The 21078-nt window shown below is 42.3% G+C and overlaps 1 protein-coding gene across 1 annotated transcript; it reads right to left on the bottom strand.

Annotated features, from left to right (window-relative positions):
• Positions 1 to 5808: 5808 nt before the first annotated feature.
• AICDA (activation induced cytidine deaminase) lies at positions 5809 to 20214 on the bottom strand. The gene is made up of 5 exons (XM_053555847.1): positions 20106 to 20214; positions 11978 to 12125; positions 8584 to 8854; positions 8184 to 8299; positions 5809 to 7424 (listed from the first exon to the last, which is right to left on the bottom strand). Exons 1-5 carry the CDS (start codon positions 20111 to 20113, stop codon positions 7371 to 7373), a joined length of 597 nt encoding a protein of 198 aa, XP_053411822.1. The 5' UTR covers positions 20114 to 20214; the 3' UTR covers positions 5809 to 7370.
• Between the last annotated feature and the right edge of the window lie 864 nt (positions 20215 to 21078).

Below are 21078 nucleotides of genomic sequence, written 5' to 3'. Positions count from 1 at the left end.
TAAGCACATACCCATGAAATGGTGAATACTACAAAATAAAGAATTTGAAAATTTTTAAAAGTACCATAGTTCACCCATCAGATTGTCAAAGAGATTAATCCTATTCAGTGTTGACAAGGATGTGGAAAAACTTGAGGAAGTACTGCCTTAAAAGTACTTTTTTTAAAAAGATACATCCTTTCCGGACCTCTTTATCCTATTGCCCCAAACTACACAATTACTTTCTGGGTCTGCAATCATCCTCAGAATCTTCTCACTCTTCTGTGTTAAAATACTTGCATCCTGGATTATAGGCATTCCTCCTTTTTGGGTTTTGTCTGTCTTTTTGTTGTAATAACCCCCTCCAGGAGCTTCCCGAGAAAGAGTACATAGGAAGCAATTTGAAATCTTCCTAGTTAGGAAAGAAAAAGTGTGCGAGTTTATACTATTATACAAGCAGGTGTAGATTCCTTCAAATTTTATTATTCCATCATTGGCTGATTTTTGTGTTCTTAAGATCAGTTTAACTTCACAGATCTTTGTTAAAGTCTTTACAAACTTCTGTAGTTCACTGATTTTAATGTACTTTATCCCTTTTGGCTTAATTTCTTATTCAGATCTCATCTATGACAAAGGGTGCATGAAGCCCCTGCAGGATTTAAATTAGAAGGAAAAAAAAACAAATTTTGTGGACCACACCAGCTTTAAGACCCTAGAGGCAAATTTTATTTGATTAACACTCAAGATGGTTACTTGTGCTGTGTAGATTTCACGGTCCAAAGATTAGAACAGGTTGCTCTGCATTCAGTGAGCCAGCCTTTGTGCCTCTTTCCCCCATGGCCTGTGACTTCAGACAAGTTCCCAAGGTGGACCTCTCTGGATCCTGGGTATCACACCTTCCACAGGCCTCTCAGGCAAAGGGTTGGGGACAGCTCCTGAGCTGTTACCAGCTCCAGGATACCTTATTACCTCTTTTCGGCTCCCTTAAACACTCTTTTATTAAACTTTCCCTTTGTGAAACACTCTTTTATTAAACTTCTCTCAAGTTTCCTAGGTAAGTTATGCCATCTATTCCTGCCAGGATTCTGACTATTTTTATGAAATCAATAGGAAGTACATTTTTTTTTTTGTAGAGACAGAGTCTCACTTTATGGTCCTCTGTAGAGTGCCGTGGCCTCGCACAGCTCACAGCAACCTCCAACTCCTGGGCTTAAGCGATTCTCTTGCCTCAGCCTCCCGAGTAGCTGGGACTACAGGCGCCCGCCACAACGCCTGGCTATTTTTTGGTTGCAGTTCGGCCGGGGCCGGGTTTGAACCCACCACCCTCGGTATATGGGGCCGGCGCCTTACCGACTGAGCCACAGGCACAGCCCTAGGAAATACATTCTTTTTTTTTTTTTTTTTTTTGGCCGGGGCTGGGCTTGAACCCGCCACCTCCGGCATGTGGGACTGGCGCCCTACACGTTGAGCCATAGGCGCCGCCCAGGAAATACATTCTTAATCTTCCCAAATTTTGTAGGCATTGGCAACATGTGGACCAGACTGTGTATACATATTTTAGTGAGTTGTTATTGTTTACAGATCCAGGAATAAATCAGACATCACCCATCAACATGAATACCTACATGGAATGAAACATAGGTACAACTCTGGTATACCCAACTGTAGAACATATGTACCCAGAACCTTTCTGTGAGTCACATGCCCTTTCTGTGATATCAGAGACAGCCAAAGAGTCAGAGGAAGGCAGTACTTCCTCAAGTATCTACTCCTTTTTCATCTTTCTTGGGGCTGGAAGCTGATTTGTGGACTAGATGAACCAGAAAGAGTACATCTGAGTAGAGAGGGTTTGTTGAAGAGAAAAATTCAGAGTTTATTACCTCTATCATGATAAGTAGCTTTTTTAAAAAAAAAGAAAATGGGCAATTGTTTCAGTTTGGCCTGGAATAGGTAGGAGGGACATATCAAGAAGCAAACCAGTTAATATCTCTAGCTTAGATGATCTCTTGGTTCTTAATGCTTTTATTTTATGTTACAATTTATTAAGCATCTTATAAAGGTTGGGGCTGGGTGTGCTGCCTCAGGCTGGATGTGGTGGCTTCTGTCAGTAATTGCCACACTTTGGGAGGCCGAAATGGCAGAATTGCTTGAGGCTAAGACTTTGAGACCAGCCTGGACAACATAGTGAGACCCCTTCTCTACAAAATCTTTTTTGAAATAAGACCTCACTCTGTTGTCCCAGCTAGAGGACAATGGCATCATCCTAGCTTGCTGCAACTTCCAACTCAAGCTATCCTTCTTCCTCAGCTTCCCAGACTGCTAGGATTACAGGCAGGAACCAACATACCTGGCTACAAAACATTTTTTAAAAATTATCCAAGGATGGTGCAGCAGGCCTGTAGTCACAGATACTCAGAACACAAGGTGAGAAGGATCACTGGAGTCCAGGAGTTTGCGGTTGCAGTGAGCTATGATTATGCCACTGCACTCCAGCCTGAGTGACAGTAAGACCCTGTTTCAAAAATAAAAACGTTGGTGGATGGTCTGCAACTCTCGCTGGGCTTGTGATAGTAGTATGAGCAAGTTGGTAGCATGAAACGAGAGCCTCTACAGCAGTGGTTCTCAACCTTCCTAATGCCTCCTAATGCTGCGACCCTTTAGTATAGTTCCTCATGTGGTGACCCCCAACCATAAAATTATTTTCGTTGCTACTTCATAACTGTAATTTTGCTACTGTTATGAATTGTAAATGTATATATTTGTAATCATAATATCTGATACGCAGGATGTATTTTATTGTTACAAAGGGGTCGCAACACACAGGTTGAGAACCACTGCTCTACGGTATGGTATTCTTTGGGTAGAGGAATGAATTATTCTATGGAATTTTTGAAGGCAAAGTTAGTGGACCTGTCATATTTTCTGACAGATAAATTACATGTACTTTCTCCCAGGTTCTGACTGACCACTATTCAAATGGAGGATTTGAATAGTGTTTTCTTTAATGATATAAAATAAGATCTATATGAGAGATGATACAGCCCAGATAAGCAGTGGGGATAAAATGATAAGGAAATTACTCTATACCTTACTGAATAGCCAAATCCCCGAGTATAGAAATGTTTATACAATTTTCTAGCTATAACTTAATTTAAATTCCCATGGAGAGTCACATGCTTCCTTGCATGCTTGAGGCCATCCTGTCCAGGGTTGATTCTCTTGCTGTGGAATGTGTCCCCTAGAGTTAGCTTTATGACTATTGTCCCAGATGATTATATGTATAAAGGAAGTCTTTATATTTTATTTTTTTGAGACAAAGTCTTGTTTTGTCACCTTGGTAGAGTGCTATGGTGTCATAGCTCACAGCAACCTCACACTCTTGGGTTCAAGTGATTCTTTTGCCTCAGTCTCCCACGTAGCTGGGACGGCAGGCATCTGCCACAACACCTGGCTATTTTTAGCGACAGGGTCTTGCTGTTGCTCAGGCAGGTCTCAAACTCATGAGCTCAGGCAATCCACGTGCCTCGGCCTCTCAGAGTGTTAGGATTACAAGTGTGAGCCAGGAGATTAACTTTTTTTTAATTTTTATTTATTTATTTATTTATTTTTTTGAGACAGAACCTCAAGTTGTCACCCTGAGTAGAGTGCAATGGCATCACAGCTCACAGCAACCTCCAACTCCTGGGCTCAAGCGATTTTCCTGCCTCAGCCTCCCAAGTAGCTGGGACCTCAGGCGCCGACCACAATGCCTGGCTATTTTTTTTTTCGTTGTAGTTGTCATTGTTAAACGTTTGATGGGCCCAGCCTGGATTCAAACTCGCCTCCTCTGGTGTATATGGCTGGCGTCTTAGCTGCTTGAGCTACGGGCGCCGAGCCAGTAGATTAACTTTTAAATTAGAATGTTAATTGTTTCAGTCTTGGGTTCTGCCAATTATTGTTTAAGATATTGTTAACATGGTCTTCATTTTTAACTTAAATGTATGAAACTGTAATGTTGGAAATGAAAGAACAGAACAGTCTTGGAGAGGCTACTCTTACTGTTCTCCAGAATCCCAGTCTTCTGACAAAGTTTGTTGGACCTATCCCCATCTCTGCATATTGACTGACAGTGATAGGCGGCTGGACTCTCTTTTTCCAGTAACACAAAGACTGACCAGATGTTTGGTCTACAATAGGGGATCTTCAAAAGGACTGACCCAACCAAAAAGACACAGAGAAACCACAAAGTGGAGATATAATCAAGACTTCATTAGTGATAGAGTGAAATGGAGGGACCTGCCCAAATAGAACCAACCTGATCTAATAGAACCAACCCACCCTGGAAGAAACGAATGCATAGAATGTCCCCTGCCAGGAGAAAGGGGCTGTGCCAATCCCTACCCTTTGGACCTTTTAAAATCCCCATCCACCTTAACCCACAGGCTGACTTCCTTCTTGAGTTCAGCTTACCCGCAGGTAGAAGAAAGGCTGACATTGCCCACACAGAACCTGGACTCCGTCTCCTTTCGTTTCACGTTTCAGAATAATCTTTTATTTTTTGGTCTTTGACCTCTCATTTAGGGGGTCTTTGGGACATGAATGCAGGTGGGTGCAGCAAGTTAATATTTTCAGGTCCTATACTGGCTTTGGGGAAAAGGGATTCTGGTTTCTAAGACCTACATTATAGAATAGGGATCCTTGTTACTATGGCTAGCCTTGGGGAAGAATGCAGGATCAGAAATAGGAGGATAGTAGAAATTCAGACAGAAATTTTTGCTTCAGAGGCATAAAGCACTCCAACATTATAACTGGAGACTTTATTTATTTATTTTGAGACAGAGTCTCACTCTGTTGTCCTGGGTAAAATGCTATGGTGTCATAGCTGACAGGAACCTCAAAACTCAATCCTCTTACCTCAGCCTTCCAAGTAGCTGGGACCCTAGGCACCTGCCACAATTTTCTAGTTTTTGTGTGCCATGGCATCACAGCTCACAGCAATCTCCAACTCCCGGGCTTAAGCGATCCTCCTGCCTCTGCCTCCCAAGTAGCTGGGACTACAGGTGCCCGCCACAACGCCCGGCTATTTCTTAGTTGCAGCCATCATTGTTGTTTGCTGGGCCTGGGCTGGATCCCAACCCATCAGCTCAGGTGTATGAGGCTGGCGCCTTAGCAACTTGAGCCACATTTTCACTTTCTTACTAGCATCCTTTGATGCATAATGCTTTCTAATTTTGATGAAATTTAATTCATCTGTTTTCTTTCTTTTGTTGCTTGTGCTTTTAGTGTCATATGTAAGAAACAGTTGCTTAATCCAAGGTTATACAGATTTTCACCTATGTTTTCTTCTGAGGGCTTATAGTTTCAGCTCTTACATTCAGATATTTGATAAATTTTGAGTTAATTTTTGTATATGGTATATGGTAGGGGCCCAAATTTATTATTTGGCATGTGATAGCCAATTGGCCCAGCACTGTTCTTTCTCGGTGGTGTCCATGGTTCAGTGGGTAGGGCGCCGGCCATATACAACCAGGCTGGTGGGTTCAACCCCTCCTCCATGGAATGGTCTTTGCACTCTTGTGAGAAACCAGTTGATCATGGATGTGTAGGTTAATTTCTGGACTCTCAAGTTTATTCTAGCATAATGGCTTTTTATTTTTACTTATTATAAATCATGTTTGTATTATTTCATTCAGTATTTTATCTTTAAAACTTCCAAAATTATTTGTCATTTATTTAGTTGATTAAAAACAAGCTAGAATCAAATTTGCTGTGGTAAAAATTCCCTAAAAACGAAGAAAGAAATGGCTTCATAGCAATATTACTACAATGTTAGGCTGTGTTGTAATTATTTATTTTTTGCTTTCATAATCATTTCTAAAGTTACAAACTTGTGAGACTTTAGGAATTAATTTTAATACATCAGAAAAGGAAATTATGACAAAAATATCATCAATATGATATAGCATAATATAAAATAGAAATGAATACATGAAGTAACAATTTTGAACATTTAATTCACAAACTTATGTACAATAAGATTAAAATAATACAATTATGCATACAGGTTTTCCTGTGCATCTGTTCATCTGCATTGTGAGGGTTGCTAGGTAATAATTGCACAAGGACATGGCTTTTCTGAATATTTTTCTCATTGGCAAAGATAATTGTTAGTGATAATAAGGCACCAGTAGGAACAAATAGGGAACCCTTATTGGCTCCCTACACTTTGCTGGATAAAGCATGATTTCCTTACAATGCCCTTTCAATCCTTCCCTTCTCTAACATATATTCTTTTTTGTTTGTTTGTTTTTGGGGGTTTGTTGTTGTTGTTGTTGTTTTAGAGATAGGGTCTTGCTATGTTGCTAAGGCTGGCCTCAAACTCCTGGGCTCAAGCAATCCTTCTATCTCAGCCTCTGTAGTAGCTTGAGCTATAGGTGCACTCCACCATGTCCAGCTTTATTATTCTTTTATCACAATCTTATAGTTAACATATCTTTGGAATAAATGTCACACACATATAAAAGGTAAAAAACCTTGACCTGATTGGCATTTCTGAGATTAAAAGACCCATCAGAGAGAACATTATTTTCCTCTTTTAACATTCAAGCAAGTCTGTTGCAAGTGTTCACTAATATTATGTGGGAAGTTCATGAATGTTTCTAAACTTCTTTTAAAAAGTCTGTGTTTCCAGGGGATTGACAACTTGGGGCATCAACTCATGATTATAATGTCTTCATAGTCCTCATATCTATTTTAGGATCTTGTATTAAAATAGTTTGAAGGTGACCATGAGTAATCTATATATCCTCTTTCTCCCCCTACAAAAACCTCTTATGTATACATATAAAAACATGACTCTGACAATTAAAACATACAGCACATGTTGGGTTATTAATGCTTTAGAAAGATGGTCTGAGGTTACAACTACCCACATCCTCTCATTAGGAGGTACTGTACAGATCATGGCCTGACAGAAGAGATCGTGTTACTTGAATGTAAATGTCAAGGGAGAAGAATAGAAAAATCTATCACTAACACCACTAACAACTCAAATGAATCGAATAATAAATGATACTGATGGAAAAAAATTGATCTTCCCACCGTGCTTTTTAAGGTCTACCCTCAACTTTCATCCTGCCTAAAAGTCATAGAACACTGACATTTTAGGATGCTCCCCAGTCTTGCAGTTCTGTTGCTCCCAGTAGAGGTCAGTGTTGCATTCAAAACCACACCATTGTCAGCGTCACCCTAGCGGGCCTGTGTTCCTTCTCTATTTTCAAGGCATATATTTTTAAAGAGTCATATATGAATTTGTGTCCGAAGAAAAATAGAGAAGACTTGAAGAATTGTTCTTTTATCCACTATCTTCAGCAGAGACAATTCATTGTTGGTGGCATTGCTGGAGGTTGCTATCAAAGTCCCAAAGTACGAAATGCATCTCGCAAGTCATCCACTTCATACAGGGGCTGTAGATAAACACAGAAGTAAATTTAGTGACTAGCTTCAAAACTGAGTTGGGGCGGGGGTCAGGGGGAGTTATAAACTGAGTCAATGGCATTGTAACATTTTGGAAGAAAGTAAATCAGGAGTAAAAAGAGAAGGCCAGGTATGGTAGCTTATGACTGTAATCCCAGTACTTAGAGAGGCTGAGGTGGGAAGATCTCTTGAAGCCAAGAGTCTGAGCCCAAGCTGGGCAACATAGTGAGACCCCGTATCTACCATGAGAACTTTTTTCCCTCTTTTCAGTTAGGTGATGTGGTGGCGCTGGAGCTTGTAGTCCCAGCTACTTGTAAGCTAAGGCAGGAAAATCACTTGAGCCCAAGAGTTCAAGGCTGCAGTGAGCTATAACCATACCACTGCACTCCAACGCAGGTGACAGAGCACAAACCTGTCTTTAATAAATAAAGAAAGAAACAAGCAAATAAATAAGGAGATAGGACGAGAAAAGCATCCTGATGGGAGGAAGGAAGCAATCCTGAGGAGAGACTAATAGGAAGAAGGAATGTGAAGCAATGAAAGAAAGAGAAGGTAAGGGAAAGGAATGTTAGCAGAGGGCTCTGAACCATGAAATAATGGAAGAGAAAAATGAATTGAAAGAGAAATAATGTTTTCATCAGAGAAAAAATGAGAGTGATAAAAATATGTAATAAAATATATGAAGTATAGGAAGCCCCAGGAAAAGACTATGGGGAGAAAAGAACGTAAGGCACCAGGAGGCCCCTTACCAAAAGGATTCGGCGAAGCTGTCTGGAAAGACGAACTGAATTTTCATGCAGTCCCTCCCAGGCCTTGAAAGTTCTTTCACGATTTTCTACAAAAGTATTCCAGCAGTAAAAATAATCTTTAAAAGAAAAAGGGGGCGGGGGAGGCACTGTAAGGTGTAGAAGATCGTTCAGGTCTCAAATCGAGGGAAAAGAAAGAAAACCTTAGTCCCGGTTTCGTATTCTCCCCGGGCTTTGTCTCCCAGCCATTACTACTTTTCTCAAATTCTGGCTCCAAAGGTTAACCAGGACCCAGGCACCATTCTGCCCCCTGAATGCCCCCACTGACTCTTGCCATTCTACACTGCAATACCAGAATGATGCCTGCTATCCCGAGCCAGTGTGGAAGGGTCCCCCTTCACACCTTTGAAGGTCATGATGGCGATTTGGACTCCAGCCCTGTGCAGCCGTCGCAGCCCCTCAGGCTCAGCCTTGCGGTCCTCGCAGAAGTAGAGGCGCGCGGTGAAGATCCTCAGACTGAGGTTGGGGTTCCCTCTCAGAAAGTCGGCCACATGTCGGGCACAGTCGTAGCAGGGGCTCCAGGAGGTGAACCAGGTGACACGGTAGCAGCGGCCAGGGTCCAGGTCCCAGTCGGAAATGTAGCGGAGGAAGAGCAGTTCCACGTGGCAACCCGACTGGGGAGAGAGAGAGCAGATGGCTCAGCTGATGCCCTTTGAGCTTCATCGCGGTTCTGGTAGCTTTGCGGTCAGTTCCCTCCCACAGTGATCTTATGGGATGCCTGCAATTCGTGTCCAGAATATTTTTGTGGGATGAAATGAGCTGAGTGAGGAGAAAGTAGCAACACACTACTAAGTAGAGATTTAATTTGTGTTTGTGAAGTTAGTTTTGTTGTTACTGTTTGTTTGTGAGACGATTCTCCCTCTGTTGCCTAGGCTAGTGAGCAGTAGCATCATTATAGTTCACTGCATCCTCAAACTCCTGGGCTCAAGCCATCCTCCTGCCTCAGCCTTCCAAGTACCTGGGACTACAGGCAGGAGCCACAATGCTCACCAACTAGCTTTCTTTTTCTTTTCTTTTCTTTTCCTTCCTTCCTTCCTTCCTTCCTCCCTCCCTCCCTCCCTTCCTTGCTTCTTTTTTTTTTTTTTTTTTTTTTTGTAGAGACAGAGTTTCATTTTACTGCCCTCAGTAGAGTGCCTTGGTGTCACACAGCTCACAGCAACCTCCAACTCCTGGGCTTAGCCGATTCTCTTGCCTCAGCCTCCCTGGTAGCTGGGACTACAGGTGCCCGCTACAACGCCCGGCTTTTTTTGTTGTTGTTGCAGTTTGGCCAGGGCCGGGTTTGTACCTGCCACCCTGGGTATATGGGGCAGGGGCCCTACCCACTGAGCTACAGGCACCCCCCCTTTTTTTTCTTTGAGACAGAGTCTCATTCTGTCACCCTGGTAGAGTGCCCATGTCATCAGCACAGCTCACAGCAACCTCAAACTCTTGGGCTCAAGCAATCCTCTTGCTTCAGTTCCCTGAGTAGCTGGGCCTGTAGGCACCTGCTACCACACCTAGCTAGTTTTTTCTATTTTCAGTAGAGATGGGGTCTCCCTTTTGCTCAGGCTGATCTTCTAGCTTCTGGGCTCAGGTGATTCACCCATCTCAGCCTCCCTGAATGTTAGGATTACAGAAGTGAGCCACAGCACCCAGCAGGCTAATTTTTTGGTATTTTTAATAGAGACAGGGTGGTCTCCAACTCCTGAGCTGAAGTGAACCTCCCCTGCCTTGGCTTCCCAGAGTGCTAGGATTACTAGCACTCTGGGAAGTGTGAGCCACCACAGCCTGGCCTCTGAAGTTATTGATTGAGTCTTTTGAGAAGGAAAATGACTTGAAAGTGCCTGCTGTAGGAATACACCTAGACCACTAGGTGGAGGTGGGGCCGTTTGTGAAGACCAGTTGGGAGGATCTGAAGAAGGAAAATACATTATGGTGAGGCAGATTGGCAGGTATTAGAAGAGAAGTAATAGCCACTAGATGGACTAAGCAATTGAATAATGTGTTTGCTCATTATATGATCTCTTTGATGATTGTAATAATAATCGCAATGATAAGATATAACAGGCACACTTGGTATTGCAGAGAAGTCTTTAGCTCCAGAATATGAAGACCTCTGTACCATTTTCCAGCTCCATTACTCCTATGACTTAGACAAGTTACCCAACTCTTGGTTTTTCTATTTCTGTAAAATGGTCTGTTGGGTGAGCATTAAATGAGAAGTAAGTGAAAGTGCTTAATAAAAATCAAAGCCTTCTATAAAAATCAGAACTTCATGCTGCCAAATATGAAAAAGATGGGAAATTAATACAAATGTAGGCAAAGAAAATTAAATAATAAAATAGCCACCAGAGGCTGGGCACTGTGGCTCATGCCTGTAATCCTATCAGTCTGGGAGGCTGAGGCAGGTGAATTGCTTGAATTCACAAGTTCAAGACTAGTGGAGCAAGAGTGAGACCTCATCTCTAAAAAATAGCTGGGCATTGGGTGGTGCCTGTGGCTTAAAGGAGTAGGGCACCAGCCCCATATGCTGGAAGTGGTGGGTTCAAACCCAGCCCTGGCCAAAAACTGAAAGAAAAAAAAAATAGCTGGGCATGGCTTGGTGCCTGTAGCTCAACGGCTAGGGTGCCAGCCACATGGACCAGAGCTGGAGGGTTTGAACCCAACCTGGGCCTGCCAAACAACAATGACAACTACAACCAAAAAAATAGACAGGTGTTGTGGTGGGCGCCTGTAGTTACTAGTTGGGAGACTGAGGCAAGAGAATTGCTTAAGCCCAATAGTTTGAGGTTGTTGTGAGCTGTGACACCACTGCACTCTACCGAGGACGACGTAGTGAGACTTTGTCTCAGAAAAAAAAAAAAAATTGCTGGGCATTGTGGCAGGCGCCTATAGTACCTACTTCTCAGGAGGCTGAGGCAAGAGAGACTCTTGAGCCTAAGAGTTTGAGTTTGCTGTGAACTATGATACCATGGCACTCTACCCAGGGTGACAAAGTGAGACTCTGTCTCAAAATAAACAAATAAATAAATAGCTACCAAACAGTGATCCAGACAATGACATTCCACCTCGCAGATTCTTCCCTCAGATTCCACCAGGACTAGATGTCACAGCACACCAGGAGATATTCAGAGGCAGAAGTTTATGTAAGCCTGTCTAGAATTTGGTGAAGAAGGATCTTGGAAATGTAATTCTCTCAGGCAGCTGAAAGACCAATTTAATTAATCAATCAGCTGAGACTTCCCTGAGTTCCTAGGGATCACTAGGTTGAATGTATTTCACTGGCCTCTGATCCATACTAGGATTAGAAATCATTTGGAAAACAGGATTGAGGTCCCTGTTAATTTGTCTTCAATTATTTTTCCTTAATTTTCAAAATTTCTAAAGACACAATTTGGTTTTCGCATTTAAAATTTTGCTTGAATGGGTTGATAATATTCCCCCAAATCAAAATGTTCTTAACTTAATTGCCTCAAACCCAATTCAGATGCTGAGGAAAGGGAAGGGAAATTTGGAGGCAGTTGTTCCCGGCACTGAAAGAGGGCGTAGCATTAGGGGACGATATTGGGAAGAATATTAAATGACATCGTTTGGGCCATGTCTAATATGGGTTTGTGGACATGAAAAAAGGAAGATAAAACAGGATCATTTGGAGTGGAGACAAAAATGCAAAAGAAGCTAAAAGTAGTACCATCAGCAGGTGGCTATGAAAGCACCCATGCTTTAGTATTAAGTTTGGGGTGCAAACTCATTGATACCTTGTTGCGCAGGTGACCAAAATCCAGTGAAAAGGAAGTGGCGCTATCCCTCCTCTTCACCACATAGCACAGGTAGGTCTCATGCCGACCCTTAGCCCATCGGACATTTTTGAAGTGGTAGAGAAACTTCTTCTGGTTCATCAGGAGGCTGTGGGTATGCAGGAGTACAGTTCATTATTTGACCACTGGGTTTTCTTTTCTTTTTTTTTTTTCCATTTGTAATTATTTGAGCTAACCACCAGAGGATGCTCTGGCTTCCTTTGCTGAAGGCCTGAGACCCACTGAGCTTGGAATCCATCCTAAGCTCCATTCCTGCCTATATTTAAGACCAACTGAGAGATGCTCAGTAAGAGCCCCAAAGCCCCGCTGGCTCCCAAGATAATCTTCTATGGCTGTCTTCTAAATCCTGATGACTTGGAATTAAAATCAAACTGTCCCTCATTTCATGATGATATTGACAGGCTTCTGCTCCAGTCTCTGTCTGAATGTCTGATATGTACCTCAAACTGAACATGGTCAAAACAGTATCCTCAACATCCCCCTGTCCTGAACTGCCTCTCCTCCTGCCTTCCCCACCTCCAGTAAGCAGCCTGGAAGTTTGGAATCATCATCCCTGATTCTTCCTTCTTCCCCTGTCTCCATATTTAATTAATCATCAAAATGTGTTGTTTCAAACTCCCAAATATCTTGAATTTGTACCTGCTTTATTTCCTCTGTTCTCTGCTACCCCTCATCTTCTTCTACTTTCTTTGTGGTGCTGGCTTCTGCCTCCTGTCCCTCTAAGATAACATTCTCCACACTGTCACCACAGAGATCTCACTACCCACTGTGCCATGTCATTTCCATGCTAAAAACCTAATGGTTCTTCCGTCTGCAGAAAAAATTCCAAACTCTTCACTGCAGTTTTCTTTATTCTTTTTTTTTTTTTTTTTTTTGAGACAGTCTCAATCTGTTGCCCTGGGTAGAGTGTCATGGCATCACAACGCACAGCAACCTCTAACTCTTGGGCTTAAGCCTCCCAGGTAGCTGGGACTTCAGGCATCAGCCACAACACGTATTTTTTAAGTTGTAGTTGTCATTGTTGTTTGGTGGTCCTTGGCTGGATTTGAACCCACCAGCTCCAGTGTGTGTGGCTGGTGCCCTAGCCGCTTGAGCTACAGGCACTGAGCCAGGCCAGTTTTCATAGTTGGCCCTCAGTCTGTATTTCTACCCTTGTTTCCTAGTACTTATTCCCTTCCTTCCCCCAGTACTTGCTCCCCTTGTAGCAGCCCCCTGTCCAGCCACTTCCTCTGCAGCAGCCCCATGTCCAGCAGCCCCCTCTGCAGCAGCTCCCTGTGCAGGAGGCCCTTGTATTGCAGCTTCCTATGTAGCAGCTCCCTCTGCAGCAGCCCCTGTCTGGCAGACCCTGTCCAGCAGTTCCTTTTGTAGCAGGCCTTCTATACAGTAGCTCTTCATGCAGGAGACCTCCCCACTCCATACAATAGATTCCCTATACAGCAGGCCCTCTGCTTATACAGCAGCAGCTCCCTCTGCAGCAGTCCTCTGTCCAGCAGCTCCCTCTGCAGCAGCCCCCTGTCCAGCAGCTCCCTCTGCAGCAGGCCCCAATACAGCAGGTCCCTCTGCAGCACCTCCTGTAGCAGGCCCTAGTTTAGCAGCTCCCTCTGAGGCAAAAGAATCGCTTGAGCCCAGGAATCTGAGGTTGCTATGAGCTCCACTGCAGAGTTGCTGCTGTATTGGAGGGCCAGCTATATGGGGAATCTGTTGTATGGGGGGAGGTCCTTCATAGAGAGCTGCTGCTACTGTATAGGAGGCCTGCTGCAAAAGGAGCTGCTGTACAGGGGGCTGCTGCAGAGGGTTTTTGTTGTTGTTATTGTTATTGCAGCAGGCTCCCCAGTACAGAAGCAGCTCCCTCTGCAGCAGCCCTCTGTACAGTAGCAGCAGTCCCCTGTACAGTAGCTCCCTCTGCAGCAGCCCCCTGTACAGCAGCAGCAGTCCCCTGTATAGTAGCTCCCTCTGCAGCAGCCCCCCTACAGCAGCTCCTTTTGCAGCAGACTTCCTATACAGCAGCAACAGCTCTCTGTGCACACACACCAGATTCCCCATACAGCAGGCCCTCCAATATAGCAGCAACTCCCTCTGCAGTGGCCTACTGTACAGCAGCTCCCTAAGCAGAAAACCCTCTGCACAGCAGCTCCCTCCCTTGGGGCAGCTCCAGGAGGCTAGTCTGCTTTCCTTCAGCTTTGCCTTTCCTGCTGCCTTGCTGATGTACTGCCCTCTGACTGAATGCTTCCCTTCCTTTTTTCCACTGGGCAAACTCTACACATCCTTCAAAGCCTAACCACAATTTCAATCCTTCTAATACAATCCTTTTCACTACCACTATCTCAAATATTCTTTTTTTTTTGAGACGGAGCCTCAAGCTGTCACCCTGGGTAGAGGGCTATGGCATCACAGCTCACAGCAACCTCCAACTCCTGGGCTCAAGCGAGTCTCCTGTCTCCGCCTCCCAAGTAGCTGGGACTACAGGCGCCCTCCACAACGCCCGGCTATTTTTTTGGTTGCAGCCGTCATTGTTGTTTGGCAGGCCCAGGCTGGATTCGAACCCGCCAGCTCAGGTGTACGTGGCTGGCGCCTTAGCCACTTGAGCCACAGGAGCCGAGCCTATCTCAAATATTCTGAACAAAAATCTAACAATAACAATAAAAACCCTCCTCTAGATTTCTATTGCTTTCCAATTTATCACTCGCCAACATCTCTGTCACCTCAGTAAGACTTTCTGTGTTTTGAGGCAGAGTGTCACTTCATTTTTTTTCAGAATGTCACTTTATAAATATATATTTTATTTTATTATTATTATTTTTTTTGAGACAGAATTTCACTTTGTTGGCCTCGGTAGAGTGCTGTGGCATGATAGCTCATAGCAACCTCAGACTCCTGGGCTCAAGTGATTCTCTTGCCTCAGCCTCCCAGGTACCTGGGACTACAGGCCCCTGCCACAACACCTGGCTATTTTTTTTTCAGAGGCGGGGTCTCCCTCAAGGTCAGGTGATCCACCTGCTTCAGCCTCCCAGAGTGCTGGGATTCCAGGTGTGAGCCGTGACTCCCAGCCTTATAAATATATATTTTAAAATGTATGAGCTTGCCGGTCGTTGTGGCAGGTGCCTGTAGTCCCAGTTACTTGGGAGGCTGGAGCAAGAGAATCACTTAAGCCCAAGAGTTTGAGGTTGCTGTGAGCTGTGATGCTGTGGTACTCTACTGAGGGCAACATAGTGAGACTCTGTCTCAAAAAAAAAACAAATAAATAAAATATATGAGCAACACTCAATATTGTCAAATTTGAATACTACTGAAAAATAGTTTTAAATTTTAAAATATTAAATAATTGTAAAGTCTAGACTACCCTAATGTCTAATGATAATTAGACATAATGTTTAATGGTAATGACTATTAAGATTCTCATGTTTTTCCTTAGTCTTTTAAAGGCATATATTTACATGATTTGGATTATACTGATTACATATATAATTTTGTACTCTGCTGGCTTTTCAACTCAGCAATATAATCTAAATATTAGGTTCCCACGTAGGACTAATTGCATTGCTTCTCTTCTTTATTTATTTATTTTTTTGATGATTAATTTTAAGTGTCAGTCTTGTTTTCTAATTCCTAGCAGTGTCTTGCATTTCATAAACCCTAAATTGAATTGCATTTGTGGGAATACACTAGTAACCCAAATGTCATTAAAGAAATTAAGACTGGCTCAGCGCCTGTGACTCAAGTGGCTAAGGCGCCAGCCACATATACCTGAGCTGGCAGGTTTGAATTCAGCCTGGGCCTGCCAAACAACAATGATGGCAGCAACCAAAAAATAGCCAGGCATTGTGGCGGGCGCCTGTAGTCCCAGCTACTTGGGAGGCTGAGGCAAGAGAATTGCTGGAGCCCAGGAGTTGGAGGTTGCTGTGAGCTGTGTTGCCACAGCATTCTACCCAGGGCAACAGCTTGAGGCTCTGTCTCAAAAATAATAATAATAATAATAATAAATTAAGAGGCCCTGGGCGGTGCCTGTGGCTCAAAGGAGTAGGGCTCTGGCCCCATATACCGGAGGTGGCAGGTTCAAACACAGCCCCAGCCAAAAACTGCAAAAAAAAAAAAAAAAAGAAATTAAGAGTCTCTGTTACAGCTGCAAACATAGTTGCACAAGCTATGCAGTGTGATTGCCACTATAGTACAGGTGGTATCGCTAGTTTTTGTCTCTAATCTTTTCCAGAGATACAGGGTGGCCATAAAGTTCATGTGCAACTTAAAAATAGTTCTCTGTCTAAAAATTGTCTTTATGGCTGCCCTGTGTATTTATCCAATTTGTGGAGCTAGTGCTGCCACCTAATGTTATTATGGAGAACTGCAGAGAACTTGTAAAATAAAGGCCTAGTCAGAAATTTGAATACCGTTGGCTGGCAAGAGAATTGAAACTTTTTTCACTTTTTTTTTATTGTTGTTTTTTACATTGAGGTATAACTCACGTGCAGTAAATTTCACTCATTAAAGTATTCGATTTTATGAATACGGACATAGGTAAACATCCCAAACTGGTACCACAATCAGGGTACGGAACATTTCCTAGGCACCCACCAAAGTTTCTTCATCCTCCATGGCAGTCACTTCTTCCCCCCTGGCCAAGGCAACCACATTTGCGTTCTGTAACTATAAGCTACCTCTAATTTTCTAGAATTTCATGTAAAGTGCACAGTATCTCCTCCTTCATGTCTGACTTCTTTCACTTAGCTTAATGACTTTCAGATTCATCCATGTATCAATAGCTTGTTCCTTTTTCCTGCAGAGTGGAAATGGATCCATTTCATGGATATAGCACATTTTGTTTACTATTCGCCTGTTAATGGACATTTGGACAGTTTCCACTTTGGGGCTATTGTGAATAAAGGTACTATAAACATTCATGTACCAGTCTTCATGTGGATGTAAGCTGATCACTGATATTTTAATAATATACAGGTGATCAACCCTGACTTTAAAAATGAACTACCATCAGTGTAACCTGGCTTATTGTACCCTCAATGAATCCCCAACAATAAAAAAAAAAAAAAATGAACTACCAAAAATGTCAACCTAATTAAGTAGATAATAGAACAACAGCTCTGTATAGCTGTTACAGGTTTGTTTTGTTTTGTTATGTTTTGTTTTGTTTTTGAGACTGGTCTGAGTGAGAGTGCAATGGTGTCATCATAGCTCACTGCAACCTCAAACTCCTGGGCTCAACTGATCCTCCTGCCTCAGCCTCTTGAGCAGCTGGGACTACATGCACCTGCCTACAACAACTGGCTAATTTTTCTACTTTTTTGTAGAGCTAGGGGTCTCACTCTTGCTCAGGTTGGTCTTGAACTCATGGCTTCAAGCAATCCTCCTGCCTCAGCCTCCAAAATGCTAGGATTACAGAAGTAAGCCACCAACCCTAGCCAGCTGTTACAATTTAAGTATCTTCCCTTACACACATGAAGCTTACTGGAAAGCACTTTATTATTATTTTTTTTTAGAGACAGAGTCTCACTTTATCGCCCTTGGTAGAGTGTCATGGCATCATAGCTCACAGCAACCTCCAACTCCTGGGCTGAGGCTATTCTCTTGCCTCAGCCTCCCAAGTAGCTGGGACTACAGGCGCCCACCACAACGCCCGGCTATTTTTTGTTGCAGTTGGCTGGTGGTGGGTTCGGCCCCGGTCAGCGTCCTACTCACTGAGCCACAGGCATCGCCCCTGGAAAGGACTTTAAACCTTGTGGCAGAGAACTAGATTTTATTACCTGTGCACTTTTTGTATATCAGTCAATATAAAATTTAGTCAACTGTATTATTTTAAATTAAAAATGCATATTTGTCTGGAATCTAAAATGGACACTAACAAGGATTCAATATTAAGTAGTTTTATTATAAAATGATAATTTATTATGCTAATCACCATAGCACCACGACTATTTCTATTATTACATAATTGGTATATAATAACCTTTGCCATATATAAGCTTAACACAGAATAGGTGCTTAGTAAATGCCAAAGAGAAAGAAAACAATATCTCTCTTTGGGGCCCAGTCAGTTTTAAACAGATATGTTTCATCTTTTACCAACAAATCCCTTTTATATTTAACCTACCCTCCCATGCTGAGGGTGGAAATCAAGGGCAGAGAAAACTATATGTTTTTTCATGCACTGAGAGGTTGGGGTGGGGGTAGACTTGTTATCATGAGTAAGGAAAATGTTCTGGGAGTATGGAAAAGAAGGATAAAACATAAAGGAATTCAGATGGACTTTTGTGTCCTATCCCACATGAAAATACAATAGGCCTGTACTGATTCTGTCACTTGTTACCAGCAAGAGTGAAATGAATTGCATGATCTTAATCTGGTGGGTGATTAACTTTCTTGATCAATCACTTCCCTTCAACTCTAGTTTGGAACCCATTTCCAGCGTCCTATTCTCATAGTTTCTCTTCTGGGTAGGAAGGACTTTGCCAGGGCAGTTTTTCAAGCTGTCAGGTTGACAGCTGCTCTGGACAGCTGTGCCCCCTGAGGCAGAACCCTCACTGTATCCCCAGCAATGCAAACCAGAGACAAATGGGTTAAAAATAATCCTGACAAAATCACCTTCCTGCCTGTCACTGGTGAGTTCTGCAGATATTATCTTCCTTATTTTGATTACATATTTCCCTTTTCTCCTATTGATTCATCTTTTCTCTCTCTCTCTTGTCTTCCTTTGAATTTCAACTACTGACTTTGCTTTGTATTTCATTATGTACAAGTCTTTTTTTTTTTTTCTTTTGAGACAGAGTCTCACTTTGTCATCCTTGGTAGAGTGCTGTGGCATCACAGCTCACAGCAACCTCAAACTCTTGGGCTCAAGTGATTCTCTTGCCTCAGCCTCCCAAGTAGCTGGGACTACAAGTGCTTGCCACAACACCTGGCTATTTTTAGAGATGGGGTCTCACTATTGCTCAGGCTGGTCTCAAACCGGTAAGCTCAGGTAATCCACCCACCTTGGCCTCTCAGAGTGCTAAGATTACAGGCGTGAGCCACCACACCCAGCCGATGTACAAGACTTTCCACTGGACCCTTTGCTAGAACCTATACTACAGATTAGTTTTCAAATTTTCACTGGACCAAAAGGACATTTGACATTGCATACCCTCAAGAAAATTTTCTGAAGAATATTTAATTTATCATTAAAATACTTACTCTGTAGTGTAAATTCTTATTGTTTTTTCTTATTTTATAGCCCATTTACTTCTAGAGAACATAGTGTGAATTTGTTGTAAAATAATTAAATTGAGGTAAAGTATATGTATTAGATATGATTGTCATATGTCTGTAGTGATTGTAAACATAGGAATAGAATAAATTCTATAATAATAACATATTATAAACTGCATCGTAACATTGTGAAAATCTTACAGAATCTGCATTTAAGAAGTATGTTAAGCCATATCTGAACAAATGGAAAGATTAATTAAGCAGTAAAAATGCCATTGAGGCTATACCATGAAATAACTTCCTTGAATGAATTTTTCTCCTCAAAATAGGTACAACAATGGTGATTTTCAAGCAATGCATTTAGACCATTTGGCATCTTAAAAGGTACATATTTTCTTACAGTAACATCTCCCTAGAAGAGTTTATCTCCAAGAGGTTACATTATTGAGTATTTACAAAATTATTCTGAAAATCAGCACTACTGTTTTTAGTATAGTATTGCAATTGCCCTTTCATGATTTGAATCTCTAAAGATTGCTATGTTCATATTATTACTACAAACTAGTTCTGACTGTGGTGCAAATTTCGGGACGAGTCAGTGCGTCATGCGTGATATTTATTTTGCAACATGAAAAAGAAAGAAACTGAGAGAAACACGGAACAGAGAGAATTAAGCTGAGGGTATGTAAGATGTGAATAGAAGAAAATGAGGCAGAGCCAGAAAAAGAAATGTACACGTTAAGTAGATCTCGTGAGTCAGATAATGGTTGGTTAGAAAGGGAAAGCTGCCAATCTCATTCCTTAGATTTGCACTGAAAAAAAAAAAAAAAAAAAAAGCCAATGCAAGCACCCATGAAGAGAGACTATGTCTTACCTGTCCATAGCAGTTTCCAGAGTGTCTTTCTGGGTTCCCTGAAAGTCTTAGGCCAAAGAAACCTTGCTTCATTCAATGCTTCTTCACTGCCTGTGTCTGACAGTGCATTGGCCCCTCACATTCAAATTTGGGCTCCTCCCCCAACAGCACCACCACCACCAGGTACCCCAACAGCCTTGCTTCTGATTTAGGTCCAGTGAAGGTGGGCGGGGTTGTCAAAGAGGCAGGGTCAAATGAGTTAAAGGATGGAGGGGAGCTCTGCTTAAGGTGTAGGTTTCCTTAGGGCTACAGCTTTAAATATCCAGTCCATGCTCCATAGCTAGCAAAGATCAAGAGGCAGTAACCTCTTAAACTATAATCATGATAACATACACTGTCTTTAACTAAAAGCATAAAAGTGTGAATGGACATGGAGAATATTCTCCTAAGTATCACAGGAATGGAAAAACAAGCATCACATATGCTCAATCCTAAATTGAAACTAGTAGATTAACAACTAAGTGCTCACTTGAGAGAAAAACTCAATTAAATTCAAGAAGTGGCCAGGAGGAGAGAGGTTCCCAACTAAAGGGAACAATACCTGGGTATATGGCTCACTTCTTGGGTGAAGGAAACAACTACCACTCAGACTTTACCTTACAAAGATGATGTAACCTAACCATAGGTACCCTTATATTATTCTGACATTTTAAGAAAGCATAATAATAATAACATAATAGTAAAATTTATTTAAATAGTATTAAATATCATTTAAGTAGCATCTCATGTTCTGTGAGCTGAAAACATCTGTTCCATCATTTAATGATAGAGTATCTCTGCATCTCAATAGAGACAGGCTCTAACAGCTCCCACTTTGTGGCTGAGGAAATAAACTCAGTTATATAGAATTTAGTACCAGAACTTTTTTTTTTTTTTTGAGACAGAGTCTCAAGCTGTAGTCCTAGGTAGAGTGCTGTGGCATCACTGCTTACAG

Source organism: Nycticebus coucang, chromosome 12 (assembly GCF_027406575.1).
Source record: "Nycticebus coucang isolate mNycCou1 chromosome 12, mNycCou1.pri, whole genome shotgun sequence".
NCBI lineage: Eukaryota > Metazoa > Chordata > Mammalia > Primates > Lorisidae > Nycticebus > Nycticebus coucang.
Note: the sequence above shows the minus strand (reverse complement) of the source record. Positions and strands in the feature narration are given on the sequence as shown.

Excerpts from the sequence above, each read along its gene's own strand:
- AICDA (XM_053555847.1), bottom strand. Across the intron at positions 8,855-11,977 it reads TTGGTCACCTGCGCAACAAG|TCGGGTTGCCACGTGGAACT; the intron begins GTATCAATGAGT and ends CTCTCTCCCCAG. Across the intron at positions 7,425-8,183 it reads AGCTTCGCCGAATCCTTTTG|CCCCTGTATGAAGTGGATGA; the intron begins GTAAGGGGCCTC and ends GTTTATCTACAG.